The 26,079-nt window shown below is 44.6% G+C and overlaps 1 protein-coding gene across 1 annotated transcript; it reads left to right on the forward strand.

Moving 5' to 3' along the window:
• Nucleotides 1–703: 703 nt before the first annotated feature.
• Nucleotides 704–23,300, forward strand: LOC142312979 (uncharacterized). The gene is made up of 5 exons (XM_075351967.1): nucleotides 704–860; nucleotides 990–1,169; nucleotides 1,424–1,555; nucleotides 1,753–1,843; nucleotides 21,728–23,300. The coding sequence occupies exons 1-5, from the start codon at nucleotides 783–785 to the stop codon at nucleotides 23,182–23,184; spliced, it is 1,938 nt and encodes a 645-aa protein (XP_075208082.1). The 5' UTR covers nucleotides 704–782; the 3' UTR covers nucleotides 23,185–23,300.
• Nucleotides 23,301–26,079: the final 2,779 nt, after the last annotated feature.

A 26,079-nucleotide genomic window follows, 5' to 3' on the forward strand; every position in this document is an offset into this window, starting at 1 on the left:
TCAATAAATCTTCTCCTTACCTGAACTTATCAATAAAGAACTCTCAGTATAGCAAAGACTGAAAGAAGAGTGTGCAGGGGTCACATACATATGCAACAGGGGTCACATACATACACAACAGGAGTCACATACATACGCAACAGGGGTCACATACATACACAACAGGGGTCACATACATACGCAACAGGGGTCACATACATACGCAACAGGGGTCACATACATACGCAACAGGGGACACATACATACGCAACAGTGGATTACTATAACCGTCCTCTGACACCGCACCTCATCCAGTGTGTGCGCCAATAGAGGGCTACACTGAGGAGCTGATCATGTGACCCCTGACTCCTCCCCTCCATGTGACATCATCACAGGTCCTGGAAGCACAGAGCAGCCATATATCTAGTGTGCGGCTCTGCAGGAGGAGGTGTGTGGAGATTCCCCATTACTGGGGGCATTAACCCCTTCAGCTCTGAGACTATTTGGGGTGGGGGAGGTTCCTCTCTGCTCCTCAGATATAATGGCGGCGTCTCTATCGTCTCGGTCACATACGTTCTGCTGATATTCCGGCCTCTGCACTGGGAAATGTCGTCTCCATCTTGTTCTATTCTCAGGGTTTTCCCTATAGTGAAGGGGATTTCTTGTATCTCCAGTAATTGTATTATTACAGTGGATTCTTTCTGATGTTACATCGTCATCTTCTCCCCATTCAGGTCCCTACAATATCGGATCCTCTCAGTGGAGATCTATAGAAGAGAATTCTCCTGATTGCCCCGTGAAGGATGGATATGGACAAGGACAAGATGGCGGAGAGGATATTACACCTCACCCTAGAGATCCTCTTCCGGCTTACTGGAGAGGTGAGAGATTCTGATGACGTCACATTACACCATTCTTATCTATGGGAATAACAGATGGACAGAACTGGAGAGGTGAGGACTCTGGAAATGTCTGGAGTGAGATTTCTTACTGTGTCTCTCCATATCCAGGATTACACAGTAGTGAAGAAGACCTCTAGTGAGCGCTGTCAGGCCCCTGTGTCTGAGGGATGGGGAAGACCCCTGAGCCCAATCACGGGGCCTCCACCTCGCCCCCTGATACATGAGGACATCAATGACCAGAAGATCCTAGAACTCACCTACAAGATGATTGAGCTGCTGACTGGAGAGGTGACACTGCTGGGAATGCTGGGACATTATACAGTAACGCTATGAAGGGATCGGGGGTGACGGTATCATTGTATGTGTCAGGTTCCTATAAGGTGTCAGGACGTCACCGTCTATTTCTCCATGGAGGAGTGGGAGTATTTAGAAGGACACAAAGATCTGTACAAGGACGTCATGATGGAGGTTCCCCAGCCCCTCACATCACCAGGTAATGGACAGGACTAAATACACACGGCCTATAATTATCTGTATGTAAGGAATTAATTCAGTCCCTGTATGTGTCTCCTCCAGGTCTATCCAGTAAGAGGACAACACCAGAGAGATGTCCCCGTCCTCTTCTCCCACAGGACTGTAAACAAGAAGATCCCGATGTTCCTCAGGATCATCAGGTAGATGGAGAGAAGGTGCCATGAAATCTCCCTATGATGTGTAGACGGCTGTGAAGGTCTTGTGCTCAGTCTTGTTTTATCCTCCAGTATTATATGTGTTATACTTGTGTAATGAGAGCGGTGGAGATGGCAGGATTAGAGCTGATCATAGATGGGACTTCTCCATCTGTCTGTGACTTTTACAATATTTGTTTCAGGGTGAAGATCTGACCCATATTAATACTACAGAGACATATGTGAGGAGTGATGAGCGGAATAAAGAGGAGATTCCTACAGATAACCGCCCAGGTGAGTAGTGACCACTAAATGCAGACAAGTTACAGATTCTTCTCAGTCACCGGCTGTGGCTGCTTTATCAGGGTTGTAGTCCGGCCATATCAAATGGTCCCCATTCTGCTGCTAGACCACCACATGCTCCTCTACCCCAAACTGTCCCCATTATTTTTTGCATTGGACACCCTTCTGTTGGAGTGAGATCTGTTTCAGCCAGATCTTACAGGTAGGTTCCACCCTATCCCCTGAAATTAGAAGATGTTGAACTTTAGCTGCCCAGATCTATAATCTGCAAAACCAAATTACAGTGTACGTAGAATGTGCAGACAACTCAGAAAATCATGGGAAGAAAAATCTAATCTGTATGGTGGACCCCTAAGAGAAAGCAGAGGGTAATGATGCTGTTGGCCTCCTAGAATCTTGGCATCTTATTGCTGAATCTTCCTTCTGTGCTGCTGAATGTGCTCATAGGGTGGTTACAATGCTCCAGTCTTTCTTGCCAAACTTCCCTTTTATGACGAGACACCATTCCATGAGCAGTGAAATTCCTACTTTCCGATCTGTTGTTACTGATGAGACACTATTATGATGACGAGAAGAGGGAGTAGCTAGAGGCAGAGGGAGGAACTTGAGGTTGAGGAAGAAGCTGGAAACAGGGAGAAGCTGGAGGGGGAGGGAGGAGCTAGAGGCAGAGCCCATCCTTCTTGTATCCACATAGTATCTCATCAAAATGATAGAGGAACCCCCGGTGAACTCAGCCATTGACTGCAAAACTTTGACTCCAGATGGTCTTTGTTCTGTGTTGAGGAAATTAATGTTAGCAATATACACTATAAGGAAAATGTATCTACCGTCTGGATCAACTCGCGACTCCAAAATCTGGTCGATTTGTGGAAAGCAATAGAAACACCCTTCGGTTTATTATTTGGGTTAGTAGAAAAGGAACCGACATTGTAGTATCTATTTGAATACTTGAACTAGAGAGGCCTTAAAGTATATTTCCTGAAGCATAGCTATTGAGACCCTTTGTATGTAGATAATATATCTGACTCCTTTTGAAAGGACTATACAATAGAAGATGTAAATGTCACAATTAGAGAAAGGGAAGGAGAACGACTAAGATAGGATATAGACGAGACAAACCTGGGGAGAAATGAGAAATTGGAAGAGACAACTTCCATAGGCCACACTAAACTATTAACTGCTAGTAGGAGAAATCTGGACCTTATGAACAGGGTCCCAATATCTAACTGGGGTTGAGGAAGCCAAGACAGGGATAATCTCCACAAGAGACCCGTATTACTCAAATATCCAAAATATGTCTAGTATACCCATCAATATAGAGAGAATAAAGGTGAAAGAGATAAAGCAGAAAAAAAGGTAATAGAAGTAGGAAAAAGTGACAATGATAGATTAGGTATAATAAAAAAAACAAAAAACAAAAAAAAACAAACAAATATTTCGTGATACAATTTTTCAAACCAAACTCCTGGACACCTCCATTTAAAGACATCAATAATGACCAAATTATAACTCTAGTGATGGTAATAAGTACAGATCAGTCATCGTGGAATCCTGGAGAAGACCTCATGTCTCTAAGAGGCCCATCACTGAGGGATAAGCGTTGCGATTTTGGTGACAGCTCTGTCTCCCAATTGGCAGGTGGGATCAAAGGAGGTAGAGTATGAAGTGCTGAACATTCTGGCAGATGGATCTGAGGCAAGTTGATAGTAGATAAGTTGGTCGGGAGGTCCCCCACATTCTTGAATTCTGCGGAGCAGTCATCTTTTTTTGCAAAAAATTGAAATGCGAAAACCTTCAGTGGTAGGAGATCCCTTGGGTCTCGAAGTAACTGAGTGATTGGTCATTAGGCTTTACGAAGTTGTAGTGTGCTCCTGGCCAGATCTGGGAGGATAACAATGTCACAGTCTTCCAGTTGTAAGTTCTATTTAGATCTTGCAGCTTGTGAAAGAGTTTACTTCTCCTTGTAAAAATGAATGCAGGACACAACATCACGTGGTCTTCAAGCCAAGGTGGATTTAGGACCGATATCGCTGTGAATTATATCCATTTCCATACACGAGTCCTCTTTCCTCCCAAGTAAATCATAGGATAAAGTATTAATGGTTTTCTCCTGCATATGGGAAGAGATTTCTTTGGACAGGCCACAAATACAGAGATGGTTTAGTCTGTAACTGTTCTCTATGTCATCTATAAATATTAGAATGTGTGAGATCTGAGTGGTGTATTCAGACATAAGATATTGGTCCTCTATTGTTATAAAGACGTTGTGTCAGACTCTAAGTCATACACTCTGATTCCTACTGAGTCTCCTCTAGTCTATTAAACATGGTCTCCAGATCCTGCTTTGTGGGGATAGAGCACAGATGTTCTCTCCAATCCCACTCATTTCCTTCAAAGAGGATTGTGATTAACTACACAAGAACATGACACCTGCACCATGATAAATCGCTAAGCTGTGCATGGTTGATGGCTCTAAAATACAGTTACTCACATCTACAGGGTCATCATGAATTATATTATGTTTCTGATCCTAATGAATTCAGATTACTGCACAATCGCTCCTGAAATGGGGAGCACTAATACTTCCTCTACTTTTCTAGCCAAAACTCATAGTAGCTCTAATGGTCCATCTTAAATAAGTACAACTCTGATTTACTGGCTATTGTGGGCGTCACACGGGATGATAAATCGTGCGATCGCATAAGCCATCGCACCCGCCTCCATCGTTTGTGTGTCACGGGCAATTAGTTGCCCGTGGCGCACAAAGTTGTTAACCCCCCGTCACACGCACTTACCTCCCGGGGGACGTAGCTGTGGGCGGCGAACATCCTCTTCCTGAAGGGGGAGGGACGTTTGGCGACACAGCGACGTCACACGCCAGCCGGCCAATAGAAGTGAAGGGTCGGAGATGAGCAGAGCGTAAACATCCCGTCCACCTCCTTCTTCTGCATTGCCGGCGGGACGCAGGTAAGCTGTGTTCGTCGCTCCCGGGGTGTCACACAGAGTGATGTGTGCTGCCACGGGAGCGACGAACAACCGGAGGAACGAGATTATGAAAATGAGTGACGTGTCAACGATGAACAAGAAGGTGAGTATTTCTGCTCGTTCATAGGTGTCACACGGTACGATATCTCTGACGAGGCCGGATGTGCGTTACTAACGACGTGACCCCCCGACGACATATCGCCAGATATATCGTACCGTATGACACCCGCATTTGTTAACGTTCTCTCTAAATGTCTAATGTCTTCAAGAAACTCATCTGACAAAATATTGGTGTATCAGCTCTAGTTCCTAAATCACTGATGGTGAAGGCTCTCGGGGTGGAGGGCGATCATTTTAGTAGATGTGTTATTGTCTATAGTCACAGTTTTCTCTATAGTAGTTAGTACCAAAGCCGCTCTTATTTCATCGCTTTCCACTGCAGCAAATTTTCTGCTCCTATCCAGGCCCCATTTCTCCAATCTGATATCTGTCACTTTATATAACACGTTTGTAATGCTTAATGTGATCCCAGTGTCTGAGATTTTTTTTGTGACACATTGTAAGTTCTGATTTGTAATTTAAGATTGATTTGTTCACAAAATCCTAGAAGGAAGAGAGGCAACTGGAATGGAGAGCTGGGACATGAAAAAAGTAGGGGGTGCCAGTCAGGGCCGTATTTGGCATTCATGCTGCACTAGGCACTTTAAGTTGTAACGCCCACTACTAGTAAGTCAGACTAAGGGTACATGCACATGACATCTTTTTCATGTTGATTTGCTCCGTTATGCACCAGAAAAAGTGGTAAATAAACTCTAAAAAGCCTGGCTATATGCCCTGCAGTGTAGACATGAGGTGCTGATCATGTGTTCAGTCTGTTGAGCTTCTTTTAACCACTTCAGGTGTCCAAATATGTGAAGCGGTTGAATGAAGTGACCCGACCATTCCTCAGGCAACGTACACTTGTAAGACTCTGACTGGTTTATATAATACAATTTAATTACAAAACGGTCCCCAAAGATGTCAGAAAAGAAGCAAAAAAGTAGCTTTAGCAGAAAAGACACCGGTGTGTCCTGAAGCGTCTTCTGCCTGAAAAACCCATGGCATTCACAGACGTCTAGAAGGCATTGTGTGCCCATACCCTTTAAATAGTAGGTATGTCCTCCGATATACAGACTAAAGGTGTCAGAATCCGCCAATATCGACAGATTCGACCCATAGTCTAATGTGTATGGCTGCCTCTGACTGATGATGTCTGGGGAGAGAAGGATCCAGCATGTCAGATTTAGGACTGAAGATCCTTGTATTCTCTAAATGATAAGCCTCCAGAGATGTCTGGCAGTGACTTTCTTATAGAGAATACAGGAGTGTTTGGCAAAGTGAGCAATCCTGTAAATGGTACGTTCACACTGGCGTATGACTCGCACAAATACAATGGGAGAAAATCTCGCATTGCATTTGGCCCCATGTAAGACAATGCTGCAGCTCAGATCTGTGAGATTTTCCTCAATCGGACTGAGGGAAAAAAAACACAGCATGCTGCGACTTTCTCAGATCACTCGCACCCATACAAGTCTATGAGTGCGAGTGAAACATTGGACATCCGAGTGCAGTTCGATATACGCATCAGCTGACAATGTAGGAGATGGAAAGATCATTCTCCCCCTCTCCTCCAAAGCTGTAATCCGATCGCAAGATTGCAGTAGAGCATGAGCCGAAGGACATTAGCAAATTGCATTCGATACTCTCGCATAGGATGCTATATGGTGATGTGACCCCAGCGAAATGGAGAGTCTGGCAAAATAGTTGCCGGACAAATGATCAGACAGCTGTCTATATGTATGGAGGCATTACTTAAACACTTGTAAAGCTGAGAAATGTGACCTAACTCAGATGGCTATATTATCAGCCTAGCACAATGAACATATAATCATCAAGTATCATGTCTAATAAATTAAAGATTACAACATTTAAATTGATAATTCACCACAACCACCATCAGTACGCAAGTACAGTACCAAGTCCATGATCAGTACATAACTATAACTACATCACAAGAACAACCATCAGTACAAGAATACATCCCCAGAACCACAGTCACTACATGCCTACATCACCAGAGCAATCATCATTACCGAGATACAGCCCCAGAACCGCAGTCAGTACATGACTGCATCACCAGAACAATTGTCAGTACAGAAATACAGCCTGAGAACAACCGTCAATACATGACACATCACCAACGTTATGCAGCGATCACTTTAAATGTCAGGTTAGCCCCTATCATATAAACTTGTATACCTTAACAATGGTAAGGAGATGATTGAAATTGTTGTTACCAGCTATCATCAAACTATGGACCATACAGGTACCACAGTACTGATTATTTGCTGGTAGCAGCACTAGTAAACATTTAAAGAGTAACTTAAAGGTATGGCCTGAAGGCAAAGTAATTTTCATTCTAAATCCTTATCTATTTAGTGCCAAAATTTTTTTTTTTTTTTTTAATATACTTGCATTAATAATTTCCTATCCTTCTCTAACTACACCATCTAACTGTTATTCACTCTTTTTTCCCTTAATTCCTTTTGGATGACACTTTGTTTGAGAATCCCAGTGCATGGTGCATGCTGGGATACTAAAACAAGATGTCATCAGGGGGCTGAGGCTGTAATCTCTGCCGCAGCCTCTGACTCCTCCCTGAAATGAAGCACCATCAGTGATGCTCATTTCAGGGGCTGGGCTAGTCCCTGCATGATGTGCTCTGTCCGATATGCACAATGACAGCACACTCTGTGATGCCGGCTCAGATCAGCAGTAATGAGCTGGCACCAGAGTAGTGTCAGAATATCCGGCGTACAAAGACCAGGTGACGTCACTTGTCTCCTCACGCCAGGTATTGTGACATTGGTGACGACTCGTTATTGCTGATCTGAGCCAGGAATAGAGCGCACTCTGTCATTATGCACATCACACAGTGCATGGAGACTAGCCCAGCCCCTGAAACAAACGGCACTGATGACGCTTCATTTCAGGGAAGGGCAGAGGCTGCGGCAGTGACTGCAGCCTCTGCCCCATGATAACGCTTCTTTTGAGTATCCCAGCATGCACCATGATCTAGGATTCTCAAAAGAAGTGTTATTAAAAAGGTCCATTAATTTTTAGCAGAATGGTCCGATACTGTGTCCTGAGACCCCCATAGGTGAAGTGCAGGGCTCAGGAGACAGGACTCTGGCTTTCTACTGAATACTCTCTGCTCTGTTTGCTCTCCTCCACTTTTCTAATAGGTCTTTGGAGTAATTGGAGGGGGACTCGGGACCGGGTTCCCCTCAGATCTGCTCAAAATTAATTACTGTACCCTAAAACATATAAAATAATTTATATAACATTAAGTCACTGTTTAAGGTGCGTTTTACACTGCTGCTAATTATCGGTCTACCTCAGCAAGCCGTCAATCACCCGATGCAGGAGCAAAATATTTATTTATATAGTGACATTTTTTAGATTAAAAGGAAATCTGTCACCCACAAAATGACGATCACCCTGCAAAACATTCATTATAGGGAACGTCGCCCATAGAAAAATCATACCATATGTATACAGCTCATACAGAAATCACACCAGGTATATACAGCCCATATAGAAATCACACCAGGTATATACAGCCCATATAGAAATCACACCAGGTATATACAGCCCATATAGAAATCACACCAGGTGTATACAGCCCATACAGAAAGCACACCAGGTGTATACAGCCCATACAGAAAGCACACCGGGTGTATACGGCCCATACAGAAAGCACACCAGGTGTATACGGCCCATACAGAAAGCACACCAGGTGTATACAGCCCATACAGAAAGCACACCAGGTGTATACAGCCCATACAGAAAGCACACCAGGTGTATACAGCCCATACAGAAAGCACACCAGGTGTATACAGCCCATACAGAAAGCACACCAGGTGTATACAGCCCATACAGAAAGCACACCAGGTGTATACAGCCCATACAGAAAGCACACCAGGTGTATACAGCCCATACAGAAAGCACACCAGGTGTATACAGCCCATACAGAAAGCACACCAGGTGTATACAGCCCATACAGAAAGCACACCAGGTGTATACAGCCCATACAGAAAGCACACCAGGTGTATACAGCCCATACAGAAATCACACCAGGTGTATACAGCCCATACAGAAAGCACACCAGGTGTATACAGCCCATACAGAAAGCACACCAGGTGTATACAGCCCATACAGAAAGCACACCAGGTGTTTACAGCTCAACTTAATATTTGATAAAAGATTCACTTTTGTTTATGGCATAGGCCGCGCCAAAAGTGCACAATGCTCCCTCACTGCAAAAAAAAAATAAATAGAAGATTTTTCATTGTTAGGACACATTGTATCTACCTGCCATGATTTTTATATGGGCTACGTTCCTTAACAAAATGTTTGTACGGTTTAATTGGCATTTGGGGGGGTGACAGACGCCTTTAAATATCTTTCTTGGCCGCACATTGTCCTGTGAACACACGCTGCCAAGAACAATGCTATTCTATGTGCACAGGACGATCATGGTAAAGATCGTACTGTGCACATGAAAGTGCGGTCGCAGGCTCAGCAGCTATTAAACCACTGACGATCTGCTGGATATAGATCAGCGATCGCTTAAAACCTGCATTAGCCAATGTAATTAGCCATCACCTGCATTTATCCAGCTTCAGACCTCGGTATTTCACAGGTCCTGATACCATGGCAACTTCACATCCACAGCTCGTCTCTGCAGACCTCCATCTTCTCCACTCTTCTGCAGCAAATCACGACAGTGCCCTTAAAAATAACATGTCATTATAAAAATAATTACCCATGCTGTTCCCTAAATAAGCCCCCAAAATAAATAACTGTCCCTCAGTTTAATCCCTGCACAAAAAAATGACCCCCACACTGTCTATATTATGGTACATGGCTTCCACACTGCCCCCTTTATACACCCTCCTCACTTATGAACTATGATCTCCAAACTGTCTGCACCACATGCTGCCCCCTATTCGAACTATCTCCCACACATCAGACTTTAGCCCCCTTTTCCATACTGAGCCCACAACACACTGCCCCCTTTTCCACATTGAATCCACCCTGCAGGCTGCCCCCTGCCCCATACAGATCACACCACATGCTGTGAGCCCACACAGAACAAACTCCAGGCACCGCCTTTATCATACAGAGCGCTCCTTATGCTGCTGTCCCCTGTCCCACAGAGTTAACACCCCTTGCTGTGGGCCCACACAGATCCCACACCCTTTTCCCATACAGAGCGCTCCCTATGCTGCTGCCCCCTGGCCCATACAGATCACATTCCATGCACCCCCTTTTCCCATACAGAGCTGTCTCTCTGCTGCTGCCCCCTGGCCCATACAGATCACATTCCATGCACCCCCTTTTCCCATACAGAGCGCCCCCTATGCCGCCGCCCCTGCTCCACACAGATCACACCTCATGCACCCTCTTTTCCCATACAGAGCGCTCCCTACGCTGCTGCCCCTGCCCCACACAGATCCCCCCTCCATGCACCCCCTTTTCCCATACAGAGCGCTCCCTATGCTACTACCCCTGCCCCATAGAGATCCCCCTCCATGCACCCCCTTTTCCCATACAGAGCGCTCCCCTATGCTGCTGCCCCCTGTCCTAGAGATCCCACTACATGCACCCCCTTTTCCCATACAGAACACTCTCTATGCTGCTGCCCTCTGGCCCACACAGATTACACCCCCATGCACCCCCTTTCCCCATACAGAGCGCTCCCTATGCTGCTGCCCCTGTCCCACACAGATTCCCCTCCATGCAACCCCCTTTTCCTATACAGAGTGCTCCCTTTGCTGTTGCCCCTGCCCCATTGAGATCCCCCATGCACCCCCTTTTCCTATACAGAGCGCTCCCTATGCTGCTGCCCCTGCCCCATAGAGATCCCCGTCCATGCACCCCCTTTTCCTATATAGAGCGCACCCTATGCTGCTGACCCTGCCCCATAGAGATCCCTATCCATGTTCCCCCCTTTCCTATACAGAGCGCTCTGTATGCTGCTGCCCCTGCCCCATAGAGATCCCCCCCATGCACCCCCTTTTCCTATATAGAGCGCTCCCTATGCTGCTGCCCCTGCCTCATAGAGATCCCCCTCCATGCATCCCCTTTTCCTATACAGAGCACTCCCTATGCTGCTGCCCCTGCCCCATAGAGATCCCCCTCCATGCATCTCCTTTACCTATACTGAGCACACCCTATGTTGCTGCCCCTGCCCCATAGAGATCCCCCTCCATGCATCTCCTTTACCTATACTGAGCACACCCTATGTTGCTGACCCTGCCCCATAGAGATCCCCCTCCATGCACCCCCTTTCCTATACAGCGCGCTCCCTATGCTGCCCCTGCCCCATAGAGATCCCCCTCCATGCACCCCTTTTCCTATATAGAGCGCTCCCTATGGCTGCCCCTATCCCATACAGATTACACCCCGCCGGCTACCGCCACTATCTTCAGCTCTACAGCGCTTACTTCCCGACTCCGGTGACATCTCCTCTCGGCACTCAGTCTGCAGAGACGCCGGCAGCGGTGAGGTGACTCATTGCTCGCCCGTGACATCATCAATGAGCGCGCCAGGCCAGAGAGCTGATTGCAGCTCCTGACCCCGGAAGTGCCGGCGCGCAAGGAGCAGGTATGGAGGAACATTTGTATTAGGGTCTAAGACACTAATACAAATCAATTACGGGACCACCAGCTAAACACCCCCCCACCCCACCCCTCCCCCCGCAAAGACTCCGGTTTTAGTAATGAGTCTGGGGAGGGGAGGGAAATTTAAAAAAAAATATATATATATATTTTATTCTTGCCCCTGGCGCTGCCCCCAACGACCCGCCACCCCACGCACCGGACCTCCGGTGCCTAATGGTAAATACGGCCCTGCCAGTAACAAGAGCCATAAAGGTACAGTCCTCCAAATCCTAGAAGGAAGAGAGGCACTTACTGAAAATAAAATGCAGTGTCCTTAATTTCATGTAGACATACGAGGGTAGGGAGAGGATGCGAGAAGCGAGGACGACGGCTGCCATTTCGCGCTTAGAATAGCGCTTCTACGGGTCCACCTGTCACCAGCACATCTCCCACATCCGTAAAGGTGAAAACAGGTGACAGCGATAATTACAATCAACTGCAAATACAAAAACAGTTTAAAAAAAGGTTAAAAAAAATCCATTCTAAAAACAATACAATGTAACAATCGGAAATATAAATACAGGTAAAAAGGAGAAAATAACTGAGTTTCATGGAGCCTTGCATAATCAAAGACAGATGCGTCACTAATTAGTAATATAATATTTATTCAAAAACAAAGAATAGGGGCATTGTCATGTAGAAAAACACATAAAATACAGACAATGTTTGGAGAAGAAATCGGGAAATCCCAAACTAGGACTTCAACAACATCATATTGTATTAAAGAGTGTTGGCTCCAGCTTTAATGTATAATGGTATCCCAAACATTCAAACAGAGGGGGGCCCCACAGGGCACACACAATGAGGGAACCATAAAACCTAGTTCAATTCTAGAGCAGTGCTTACCCATATATGTTTGTCAATATAGATGCCGTGTCAGTGGTCCAAGTGATGGTGGGGGAAGCCCCGACGCGTTTTGCAGAGCAGCTTCCTCGGGGGGCAGTGTCAATCGGAAATATAAATACAGTTGCACAATATCAGAGAAGATGATTAATAATAGGGCATAGAAAATAATTCATATCTGTTAAATTAGGCAAGTTATATTTCAAATCTGTTTTATTATTATTAAGTTTATAAATCAAGCATACATCTTGAACATTTATAAAGATTATAAAACATAAACAGTGATCTCTCAGTTTCGGAATGACAAAAATAACATCACATTGTAGATTTCATTGGAACTCTATAAGCTATCCTTATGCTAACACTCCATGACAAACCATACACTAGAAATCAGAGTTCCAGCTAAACATGTCTTCCTGATAATTGACAAGACCACTCTCAGCATAAAACAATCCCCTTTTAAGTTATTGAATAAACATTTAAGAAAAAGTAGAAAACTAGAAAAAAAAAAAAAGAACAGATATAAGCTTAGAAAAGAAGGAATCAAATAGAGTGAAGAAAGTAGGGTAAAGAGGGGGTGGGGGGAAAAAGTGTGTGGGGAGAGGGGAAGACAAGGTATGTCACCATTTCTCATCCCAAATAACCTGCCAGACTCACCGTGAACTCAGGAGACTCCATGAACGTAATCCACGGTCCCCACACTGTGATAAATTTTTCCGTGAGCCCATTAAGTTCAGCTGTGAGCTCCTCCATTCTCTGGAGGTTTGCCATCTCCTCTACCCAGTCAGCTAACGTGGGGCATCTAGTCTGTTTCCAGTATCTGGGAATAATTATACGGGCTGCCGCCAAACAAAATCGCAGCAGGTCCCTCTTTTGTGACTTGAATGAACCTGGGAGGATAGAGAGGAGGGCCACCTGGGGAGATCTCTCCACCTCACCCCCACTCATCTTTTTATACAGAGAAAACACTGAGTCCCAGAATGGTTGCAATTTAGCACAGCTCCACCATATATGTAACATAGACCCTTTTTCTGTACCACATCTCCAGCACATGTCGGACACTGAGGGAAAGATAGCATGCAATTTGGTCGGGTATTGGTACCACCTTGTGAGAATTTTATAGTTTTTCTCTTGGGCGGCACAAGACAGAGAAAGTTTGTGGGTCCACAGAAATGCCCTGCTCCATCTGTCCTCCGAAATGTCCTCTCCCAGTTCCTCTCCCCATCTATAGACAAATTTGGGTTTGTCAGACATGTCTCTCTGGTTCAGCATTTTATAAATAAGAGAGATGACATGCCCAGGTGACGAACCCTGCAAGAACAATTTCTCAAATGGAGTAGGGGGGGGTCCTCAACTTCCTCTCCCTGTCCTGGTTGGATAGAAACGATTTCAGCTGCATATATTCTATCCAGGAAACCTCTCTCCCTGTGGCCCGTAGAGATGCATAAGGGGGCAGGGTATTTCCCTGGAGCACATGAAAAAAACGAGTTTCCTCCACCCGAGCATTTCCCAGAAATTTATTGGAATGAAGCCCCGGAGGGAACTCCTGGTTGCCAAAGAGGGGGGTAAGTGGACCCCTCCCCTGTGAGAGAGAACCCCTCTTAACCTCACCGTCCCACGTCCCCATCACTGTCCAAATAAACTCCATTCCCTTCTCTATCTGTGACCTACTCTCCTTTCCCATCCATGAGAGGAAGTGCAAAGGGACTCCCAATCCGTCCTGTTCGATCGCGACCCATTGTTTCGAATTCCTATGGAAGTGCCAATCCATTATCCTCGTTAGAATAGTTGCCCTGTAGTATAACTGGAAATTTGGGAGCCCTGCCCCTCCATTATTTTTGTGTCTGGTAAGAGTTTTTATGCTTGTCTGAGGTCTCCTATTCCCCCAAACGAACCTTGACAAAGCCGTCCGAATTTTGGAAAAGTAACTCCCCGGCAGCTGAATAGGTACCGTTTGGTACAAGAAAAGAAACCTAGGAAGAACATCCATTTTAATAGCGTTGATACGCCCAAACCACGATAGTCTTTTTTTGTCGTACTTCTTTAAATCCCTAATTGTCCTAACAGGGGTAGAAAATTATGATGCATAATTTTTGTTGGATCCCGAGGTACAACTACCCCCAGATATTTTATAGCTGACGGTTGCCACTTAAAGGGAAAATTTTGGGTTGTACGGGCTAGATCTTCCGCCGACAGGGTCACATTCATAGCCTCTGATTTAGAGAAGTTCACTTTAAAATTACTTAAGTTACCAAACTCCTCGAACTCTTTGAGCAAAGACGGGAAGGATATGTGTGGCTGGGAAATAAACATGAGAAGGTCGTCAGCAAATAAAGCTAACTTGCGATTCCCTCCCCCGGCCTCTATCCCATGGATACTAGCATTATTTCTTATGGCGACCGCGAGATGCTCCATGACAATGACGTAGAGCAGAGGTGACAATGGACATCCTTGCCTTGTTCCATTGTGGACCTGAAACGATGACGACAGAAACCCATCCGTCCTAACTTTTGCTGAGGGTCTCGAATAAAGGGACGCAATCCTATCTAAAAATTTTTTGCCCAAACCCACCTGCTTTAGAGCGGCCATCATGAAATTCCAACTGACCCGGTCAAAGGCCTTCTCCGCATCCACTGAGAGTAAACACATGTGAAGAGAATGAGCCCTTGACCGGGTCATCAGGAGGAACAGTTTGTTGGTATTGTCACGCGCCTCCCGACCTTGTACGAACCCCACTTGATCTGTGTGTATTATCCCGGGCAAGGAAGGAGCAAGTCTGTTTGCTAAGGCTTTGGAAAAAAGTTTTAGGTCTAGATTGATCAGTGAAATGGGTCTGTAATTTGTAACTAACATGTGATCCTTCCCCGGTTTGGGGATAACACATATATGGGCTTCGAGAGATTGCGCCACCCATTGGGAATTTTCTGAGATGGAATTAAATACTTTAGTCAAGAACGGGGATAGCTGAGTTTGGAATATTTTATAAAATTTAGGGGTGAACCCATCTGGACCCGGACTTTTGCCTGAGGGAGATTCTTTAATGATAGATGCCACTTCTGCTTCTGTAAAGTCCGTCTCTAAATTTTCAACCTCAGCGCTGGGTATAACCGGTAGGGCCGTTCTGGATACGTAGTCGTTTATTTTATTTTCTAATGCGTCATGTGGCATGTCTCCAAATTTGCCCTTTATGTTATATAGGTCTCTATAATACTTTTGGAACTGTTCCGCGATGAGAGTTGGGTTCTGAGTCGAAGAGCCGTCTGCTTGTTTAATCATGGGAATGTGGCTGGGGTCTCCCCTAGGGTGTAGAATCCTAGCTAGTGGTCTACCACATTTATCTGCATACTCATAGAGGAATCTTTTTATTCTAGTCCTATGTCGCTCATACTGTCGGTCGAGAATCGATTTAAGCTCCTCTCTATTTTTGACTAGCTCCGCCAGTGTCAAAGGTGATAATGTCTTCTTATGGGCCCTTTCCAGATCTGAAATATTCTGAAGTAGGGACAAAATGGTTTGGGCTCTCTCTCTCTTAAGCCTAGCCCCATGTTTGATCAAAACCCCTCTCAACACACATTTAAGTGCCTCCCACTGCACGGGAAGGGCTGTGGGGTCTTCTGAGTGTATTTCTAAAAATTCATCAATCGTGTTCTGTAGATCCTTCATGCACCCCTGATCCCCAAGCAGACTATCGTTCAGCCGCCAAGACCACGGCCTCCCTGCCCCATCTGGGATAGTAAGGCTCAGGAATATAGGAGCGTGGTCAGACCAGGATATACTGCCTATAGAGGCCTGTATCTGCCAAGTCAGAGCCTTTTGGCTCACAAGAAACAGGTCTATGCGGCTGTACGAGGAGTGAGCCGGGGAGAAGTATGTGTAGTCACGCTCCACTGGGTGTAACATTCTCCACACATCTACCAATCGAAGCTCTTGTATTGAGCGTTTAACTTTTGTTAGCTTTCTGAGAGAGAGAAAATTGTGTCCCGAAGTTGTATCTACCTTAGGGTCCAAAGTGAAGTTTAAATCGCCACCCACGATCACGGTCCCTTCTGCGAATTCATCCAATGATGACAGGAGAGAGGAGCAGGACGTCGCCGGATCTCTGTTTGGTAAATACCAATTGACAATGGTAAAGATAGATGAATTAACATTAATTTTCAGAAAAATGAATCTTCCCTCAGTGTCCACTCTCGTGTCCAGAACCGTGTGCACCAGGGCTTTATGGATGCCTATAGACACCCCTTTTGATTTTGACTCTGGGTTGGTGCTATGGACCCATTTGGTGTAATATCTGTCTTTAAAGTTAGGGAGGTGACCAGTTTTGAAATGTGTTTCCTGAATCAATAATATATGGACTCGTTTCTTATGCATGTCAAAGAATACCTGAGACCGTTTTTGCGGGACATTGAGGCCTCTCACATTCAATGAGCCAAAGGTAATCTGCGTCATTCTGAGGAGGAGGAACGGTGAGGAACCGGGAAGTAGGGTCAGAGGATGGGGATGGGAAGAGAGGTGTGGGTGGAGAGAATAGAGAAGGTTAGGAGAGGGGGAGAGAAAAAAAAAAAGAGGGGGGGGGGGTAGAAGGATTAAGTATATGAAGGAAACTACAAACAAAGAGAGAGTACCGTAGGCAAAAAGGTCAAAGCTCTTGCCTGTAGGGTCGTAACGTGACCCTTATACTTGGTCAAATAGACTAGAGGTAAATGCAGAAAAATAAGAATCTCTATATACCAGGGATGTTAATCCTACGCCACTACCCTGTGGCGTGTTATCCCAATCGGGGAGGGAACTTTCCACAAAGGAGCCCCCTGCCCTGGACTAAAAAACAACTTTTAACTATATATATTTTGATTTGCAACTAAAGCTCTGTATAAAGAAGGGAGAAGGGGCTTTGAGAGGGTATTGTACCTTATAATGTTGAGGGGCGCCCCCCATTACACCCAGGATGGAAGGAGGGAATCCCCCACCCCCCTGTCCAGGGCGATACAATAACCCCACAACGCGAAATTCCCATCAGGACCAGGGGATAGACTCCATCGTACTGTGATCCTATAACCAAAAACATACTAGAACAATTTAATCCACCATTCTCTTATACATCAGACCGGCCTCCCTCCTCTTTCTCTACGAGAGCCACGCATCCGATCACCGGCTGGGACGGTGACTCCCCCCCCCATTGGAAAGTCCGGCCAGTCCTCTATAGGCACTAATGGAATGTCCAAGGCCGCGGTGAACGAGGGTAAATCCGCCGGACACCGAAGAACATGCATTCGTCCCGCGTGCCGAACCTGCAGGCGGAAGGGGAACCCCCAGCTATATGGAAACTCGTATGAGCGGAGAAGGTCCAGCAGAGGTTTAAGAGCTCTTCTCCTTTGTAAGGTAAAACGGGATAGATCTTGTAGAATCTGGATTTGGCTCCCCTCATACGATGGTGATACTCCACTGCGGAGCTTAAACAGAGTGGCCTCCTTAATAACATAGCGGTGGACCCTACAGATCACATCCCGAGGTCGGTCGTTTTGGGCTGGTTTGGGGCCCAACGCTCTATGCGCTCTATCCAATTCCAGGGGTTGGCTCGATGGTTCACCCAGAATATTATTGAAGATCACTTGAAGGGTGCCATGTAAGTCCTTGGACTCGACAGACTCAGGCAGGCCGCGCACTCTGAGATTGTTTCTTCGGCCCCTATTTTCAGCATCATCCATTGCTTCAACCACGTATTGTATTTGGCGGGAGTGTTGTTCTAATAGTGCCCCGTGGGCCTGTGAAGTGTCCTCCATATTCTGAATTTTAGCTGCCTGCACTTGACTTTGGGTGTCCAAACTCTCCGCCTCCCCCTTCAGGGCTGACAGCTCTGTGCGGTACGCCTGCTCCAGCCTGGTTATATATGTCTCCATCTCTTCCCTGGTGGGTATAGCTGAGAAACGTGCCCGGATCTCATTAAGCTCTGTCAGAACTCCTGAGTCTTGTGTTGTTGTTATGGCTGGCCCTGACCCTGCATGCTTGTCTGCATCTGGTAACTTTAGATTTATGTTGTGCTTCTCCCTGGGTACGGTCTCACTTCTGTCAGGGACCTGTAACTCATTTGCAGTGCAGTGTCCCCCCTCCTGAAATTCCTCACACTCCTGCATGTGTGTTATAGGAGAGGACGTTACTTCCCCCTCCAGAGGCCTCCAGGCTTCAGGGCTACTGTTTGTATCAGCAGGCACTTCCCCCGTGCTTCTCACTCCAGGTTTCCCCTGTACCTGCAATCTTGGGCTGTCTGGCCTTATCTTCTGTATCTCCTCTTCACTCCGGGTGGTCTCTCCTCTCAGTAGCGTCAGCTGCTGAGCCTTTCCCTGCATCTCCATAGCTGCCATCTCACTGCTGCACGCTGAGCTCACCTCGTGTGTAGCCTTAGCAGCCATCTTGGGTGCCACCTGTGAAGCTTCTCTCTGCCCCGGCCTGGATAAAAAGTGCTTGATCCCTCTCTCCTCCGATTGTGAAGCTCTGCTGCTGCACCCCTGGGATCTCCCTCGTCTCCTCCGCTGCATAGCCTGTGTTGCAGAGTCCTCAGTTGCGTGGATCATCAGTTATAAAGTCCAGTGGCAGGAGCTAAGACAAGTCACGTCCTCACTCCTTCATAGCCAGGACACGCCCCCTAAATTAGGCAAGTTATGATCGAATCAAAGAAAAACTGACATTCCATTTTTTTCATTCGAGCCTAAAGTGCCAAGTGCCTTTAGGTCAATTATCCAGAGTGCTTCTTTTTGTAACAGGATTTGTTGTGTATTACCTCCTACAGTCATATGAAAAAGTTTGTGCACCCCTATTAATGTTAACCTTTTTTCTTTATAACAATTTTGTTTTTTGCAACAGCTATTTGTTTCATATATCTAATAACTGATGGACTCAGTAATATTTCTGGATTGAAATGAGGTTTATTGTACTAACAGAAAATGTGCAATCTGCATTTAAACAAAATTTGACAGGTGCAAAAGTATGGGCACCTCAACATAAAAGTGACATTAATATTTTGTAGATCCTCCTTTTGCAAAAATAACAGCCTATAGTCTCTTCCTGTAGCTTTTAATGAGTTCCTGGATCCTGGATGAAGGTATATTTGACCATTCCTGTTTACAAAACAATTCCAGTTCAGTTAAGTTTGGTGGTCGCCGAGCATGGACAGCACGCTTCAAATCATCCCACAGATGTTCAATGATATCAGGTCTGGGGACTGGGATGGCCATTCCAGAACATTGTAATTGTTCCTCTGCATGAATGCCTGAGTAGATTTGGAGCGGTGTTTTGGATCATTGTCTTGCTGAAATATCCATCCCCTGCGTAACTTCAACTTTGTCACTGATTCTTGCACATTATTGTCAAGAATCTGCTGATACTGAGTTGAATCCATGCGACCCTCAACTTTAACAAGATTCCCGATGCTGGCATTGGCCACACAGCCCCAAAGCATGATGGAACCTCCACCAAATCTGACTGTGGGTAGCAAGTGCTTTTCTTAGAATGCCGTGTTTTTTTGCCTCCATGCATAACGCCTTTTTGTACGACCAAACAACTCAATCTTTGTTTCATCAGTCCACAGGACCTTCTTCCAAAATGTAACTGGCTTGTCCAAATGTTCTTTTACATACCTCAGGCGACTCTGTTTGTGGCAAGTTTGCAGAAACTGCTTCTTTCGCATCACTCTCCCATACAGCTTCTCCTTGTGCAAAGTGCACTGTATTGTTAAACGATGCACATTGACACCATCTGCAGCAAGATGATGCTGCAGGTCTTTGGAGGTGGTCTGTGGATTGTCCTTGACTGTTCTCACCATTCTCCTTCTCTGCCTTTCTGATATTTTTCTTGGCCTGACACTTCTGGGCTTAACAAGAACTGTACCTGTGTTCTTCCATTTCCTTACTATGTTCCTCACAGTGGAAACTGACAGTTTAAATCTCTGAGACAACGTTTTGTATCCTTCCCCCAAACAACTATGTTGAATAATCTTTGTTTTCAGATCATTTGAGAGTTGTTTTGAGGAGCCCATGATGCCACTGTTCATAGGAGATTCAAATAGGAGAACAACTTGCAAGTGGCCACCTAAAATACCTTTTCTCATGAATGGATACACCTTCCTATGAAGTTCAAAGCTCAATGAGGTTGGAAAACCAATTTAGTGCTTCAGTAAGTCAGTAAAAAGTAGTTAGGAGTGTTCAAATCAAGAAATTGATAAGGGTGCCCATACTTTTGCACCTGTCAAATTTTGTTTAAATGCAGATTGCACAATTTCTGTTAGTACAATAAACCTCATTTCAATCCAGAAATATTACTGAGTCCATCAGTTATTAGATATATGAAACTGAAATAGCTCTGGCAAAAAACAAAATTGTTATAAAGAAAAAAGGTTAACATTACTAGGGGTGCTCAATGTTTTCATATGACTGTAATTGTGAGATAACGACTCGTTCTATGCCAGCAAATTTTAAACAATCTGGATTACCCAGATGGACTGAGCGAACGTGGTTGATTAATCTAGGGGAACCTTTTCCTGTGAAAATAGAATTATAGATTATAAATTAATTTGTTTCCTGTTCACTTAAATTATTCTGAATTTCGCTTCAAACATTGCATTTGGATGTTCTTAAAACAAATAGTGATACCGCAACATATAGTCCATAAATAGCATTTACTGTATTCTGCTTTAGCCTAAATTACAGGCACAGGCAGCCTCTGGAAATTAGCAAAGAGTGGATGTTTTAGAGGGAAAATGACAAATATGCCATTATACTGCCCAATACATAGCACCCTGCGTGGTCTCCAGGAAACACACACACCGTAAATGTTTGTGGGTTCTTCCCTGTGGCAATGCCAAACATGGATAGTAACAGTGTTTGGGCCACTGCAACGCTGAGAAGAATTGAGGACATTTGGGTTTGGGATTTTCTTTTGGTTGAATTATGGAGCCATATTGCTTTTCAAGAGTATTTCAGCTAGAACTAATGTGGAAACCCTCGATTTTTCCACTGAACGAGTAGAAGGTTTTTGGTATAATTTTGGCCAGAAAACATTATTTGGTGGATTATTATTCAAATATTTGGGATGCAAAATGAACAAAGAAGGTTGAACATCATGGTCTACTGGTTCCTGCTCTGAGGTCTACTGTTAGATTATGAACATTTTTTGTTTCAGTAAATATTCTAATTATAGATTGCTACATAACTTGCAATTTCTTTAACTATTTCATAAATCGTATCTTTTCATTTCTATATATATAATTAAAAATAATTTTTATTCTTCGCAGATGACTGTACCAGGAGATTAGAGGCACAACTGACATCTTCAGTTTTTAAATCAAATGAGCTTGATATCACACAAGATATAACTGAAGTGAATGCCATTGCTCCAGATATAGCACCATCTCTTCAAAGCAAAGATATATCCTCTCATTCTTTTGAACAGGTCCTACCTTCTGATTTATCACAGACTATTAAGAAAAATAAAAGTCACAAAACAAGCATTCAAAATAGAAATGCTCTTACACTAAAAACATCATTTTCTACTTTTGAATCTGAAACAATACTTAAAAAAATTCACACAGGGGAGAATAGATTTTCTACAGAGTCTTTTAGTTACCAGAGAACTCAAATGGGGGAGAAGCCTTTTTCATGTTCAGAATGTGGGAAATGTTTTGCACATAAATCTCATTTGGTTAGACATCAGAGAACTCACACAGGGGAGAAGCCATTTTCATGTTCAGAATGTGGGAAATGCTTTACACAAAAATCACTTCTTGTTATACATCTGAGAACTCACACAGGAGAGAAGCCTTTTTCATGTTCAGAATGTGGGAAATGTTTTGCACAGAAACAACATTTTGTTGCACATCAGAGAACTCACACAGGGGATAAGCCATTTTCATGTTCAGAATGTGGGAAATGTTTTATACAGCAATCAATTCTTGTTAAACATCAGAGAACTCACACAGGGGAGAAGCCATATTCATGTTTAGATTGTGGGAAATATTATGCACAGAAAACACATCTTATTAAACACCAGAGAACTCACACAGGGCAGAAGCCTTTTTCATGTTTAGAATGTGGGAAATGTTTTGCACAGAAATCACATATTGTTAGACATCAGAGAACTCACACAGGGGAGAAGCCATTTTCATGTTCAGAATGTGGGAAATGTTATGCACGGAAATCACATCTTATTATACATCAGAGAACTCACACAGGGGAGAAGCCTTTTTCATGTTCAGAATGTGGGAATTGTTTTGCACATAAACAACATTTTGTTACACATCAGAGAACTCACAAAGGGGAGAAGCCATTTTCATGTTCAGAATGTGGGAAATGTTATGCACGGAAATCACATCTTATTATACATCAGAGAACTCACACAGGGGAGAAGCCTTTTTCATGTTCAGAATGTGGGAATTGTTTTGCACATAAACAACATTTTGTTACACATCAGAGAACTCACAAAGGGGAGAAGCCATATTCATGTTTAGAATGTGGGAAATGTTTTGCACAGAAAACACATCTTATTACACACCAGAGAACTCACACAGGGGAGAAGCCATTTTCATGTTCAGAATGTGGGAAATGGTTTACTCAGAAATCAATTCTTGTTAAACATCACAGAACTCACACAGGGGAGAAGCCATATTCCTGTTCTGAATGGGGAAAATGTTTTATCCAAAAATCACATCTTGTTGGACACCAGAGAACTCACACAGAGAAGTCTTTTTCATGATAGAATGTGGGAAATATTTTACATTAAAAATAAGGGACCATGTAGAAGGTGCACATACGCTGAAACGCGTAGTCCGGTACTACTACCCTATCCGACATACCATTTTTTGCCCCATGTGTGGATCTGTTTTTAATGGAATTATCTAATAAAATTTGCTTTGCAAAATATTTTAAGAAAATCATCTATCTTGGAATTTGTCCGCTGGAGTTTTTTGGATATATATTTCTATATTACATTAAAAATGCAAACTTTTTGAACATCCCATAAATCACAGGGGTGGAAGCGATTATCATACCTAGAAGTTTTAGAAATGTTTTACTTTAAAATTATAATTTGTTGAGCATTAAGAAAAATTCACACGGGAGATGCAATATACAGGTGCATCTCAATAACTTAAATTAACTTTTTGATGATATTCTATTTCAATAATTCAATACAAAAAGTGAAACATTTATATAGAGTCATTACAAACCCGGTGATATATTTCAATTGTGTATTTCTGTTAATGTTGTTGATTATGACTTAGAGATGAGCCACCCCCCTAGATTTCGAGTTCGGTTTGGTTCGTCGAACGGAGGACAAGTTCGTCGAACTTTCAACGAATCAATTCGAACTTTATTGAAAACAATGGCAGGCAAACACAAACACATACAAACACATAGAAAACACCTTCAAAGGTGTCCAAAAGGTGACAAACAACTCCCAAGACACCACAAACACATGGGAAAGTGACACGGACACATACTCATGCGAAAACCAAAGAGCTGGACGAGCAAAAAGAGACAGATATAGGCATGTCATGCCCTTCTAAAATCATGTAAAACACAGCAAGGGGACTTCAAGTAGAGTCTCACTTTTTTCCAAAAATTGGGCCACACACACCACTTCAGTGGCATCACTTGTGCCCCAGTTGCAAACTTGACATGTTGATTTGCATCAAGCACATTCAAAAATACGCCAGCCTTAACTGTCCCCAGGATGACACCTGGGTAGCAAAGTCCTTGCTGAACCATGGCTTGTTCATCTTGGATCATTTTTAAAAACACAGCAAGGGGACTCCAAGCATAGTCTCCCTTTTTTCCAAAAATTGGGTCACACACACCACTTAAGTGGCATCAGTTGTCCCCGAGTTGCAAACTGGACATGTTGATTTGCATCAAGCACATTCAAAAATCCACAAGCATTTACCCCCCCCCCTCAGGATGACACCGGGGTAGCAAAGTCCTTGCTGATCCATGACTTGTTCATCTTGATGAACGTTAGTCTGTCCACATTGTCACTGGACAGACGCGTGCGCTTATCTGTCAGCACACACCCAGCAGCACTGAAGACACGTTCAGAGACAGCGCTGGCTGCGAGACACGACAAAATCTCCAAGGCGTATGTAGCAAGCTCAGACCATTTTTCAAGATTGGAAGCCCAAGATGAGCAAGGCTTCAGTTGCACAGTCATAGCATTGATGTTCATTTGGAGATACTCCTCTCCAGCCGTTGACTATGTGTCAGACTTCTTGTCTCTTGTGGTGTTGCAAAGGATGGTTTAAAAAAATTATGAAACTATTCCATAAAATTGCTGTTACCACCAGATACGGTGTTGCTGGTACGGTTTGACTGATGATGACGAGACAATCCCATGCTTGGCAAGTTACAACTGGGAGATTCACTCTGTGCACCACTGGTGTTTGGGGGAAAAGCCAAGCTAAGATTGCATAACAGCTTCTGCTGATACTCCTGCATATGTGCATCCCTTTCTATGGCTGGAATTATTTTGCCAAATTTGGACTTGTACCGGGGATCTAAGAGTGTGGCAACCCAGTAGTCATCATTACTTCTAATTCGGACAATCCGAGGGTCATGTTGTAGTTAGTGCAGCAAGAAGGCGCTCATGTGTCTTGCACATCCATGCGGACCAAGTCCTTTCTGTGTTTGTGGCGGCGAGGTGATAACCGTGCTTCCTTCCTCTGACATCTCCCCCCAACCTCGATCAACCGAAATTTGACCAAGGTCTTCCTCATCTGCTGAGTCTTCCATGCCCAATGACAGTTCGTCCTCCATTTCTTCCTGGGCTCCTGCACCTTCCTCAACAGTTTGGCTGCTACCATGCGCCCTTGTTAATCCCTCTCCCCCACCATCCCATGCTTGCCGCCTTGGTGATGCTGAACATCTGGACCTTGTAGATCATGGTATCCCTTCCGCATATGAATCCTCCTGTACTTCCTCCCCTTCCTCTTGTCCCACCCCCTGACTCTGAATAGTGTTTAGAATGTGCTCCAGCATGTAAATGACTGGAATTGTCATGCTGATAATGGCATTGTCAGCGCTAAACATATTCGTCGCCATGTCAAAACTGTGCAGATGGGTGCATAGGTCCTTGATCTGAGACCACTCCACTAGCGTGATCTGCCCCACCTCTGCATCTCGTTGGCCCAGGCTATACGTCATACCGTATTGCACCAGGGCTCGGCGGTGCTGCCACAGTCGCTGCAACATGTGGAGAGTCGAATTCCAGCGTGTCACCACATCGCATTTCAGGCGGTGAACCGTCAGGCCGAAAGACTTCTGGAGCGATGCAAGTTGTTGAGCTGCGCCGGTTGAACGGCGGAAGTGAGCAGAGAGTGACCGTGCCCTGTGCAGAAGCCCATCTAGGCCGGGATAGTGGGCTAAAAATTGCTGGACAACAAGGTTCAACACGTGAGCCATACAAGGCACGTGTGTCACCTTGCCCCAGCGAAGGGCCGCACCCATGTTTGCAGCATTGTCGCACACGGCCTTCCCTGGCTGCAGGTTGAGTGGAGACAACCATTTACGAAACTCGGTCTCCAGAGCTGACCACAACTCCTCAGCTGTGTGACTCTTATTTCCCAGACATTTCAAGGTAAAGACCGCCTGATGCCGT

This window comes from Anomaloglossus baeobatrachus, chromosome 5 (genome assembly GCF_048569485.1).
Source record: "Anomaloglossus baeobatrachus isolate aAnoBae1 chromosome 5, aAnoBae1.hap1, whole genome shotgun sequence".
Taxonomy (NCBI): domain Eukaryota; kingdom Metazoa; phylum Chordata; class Amphibia; order Anura; family Aromobatidae; genus Anomaloglossus; species Anomaloglossus baeobatrachus.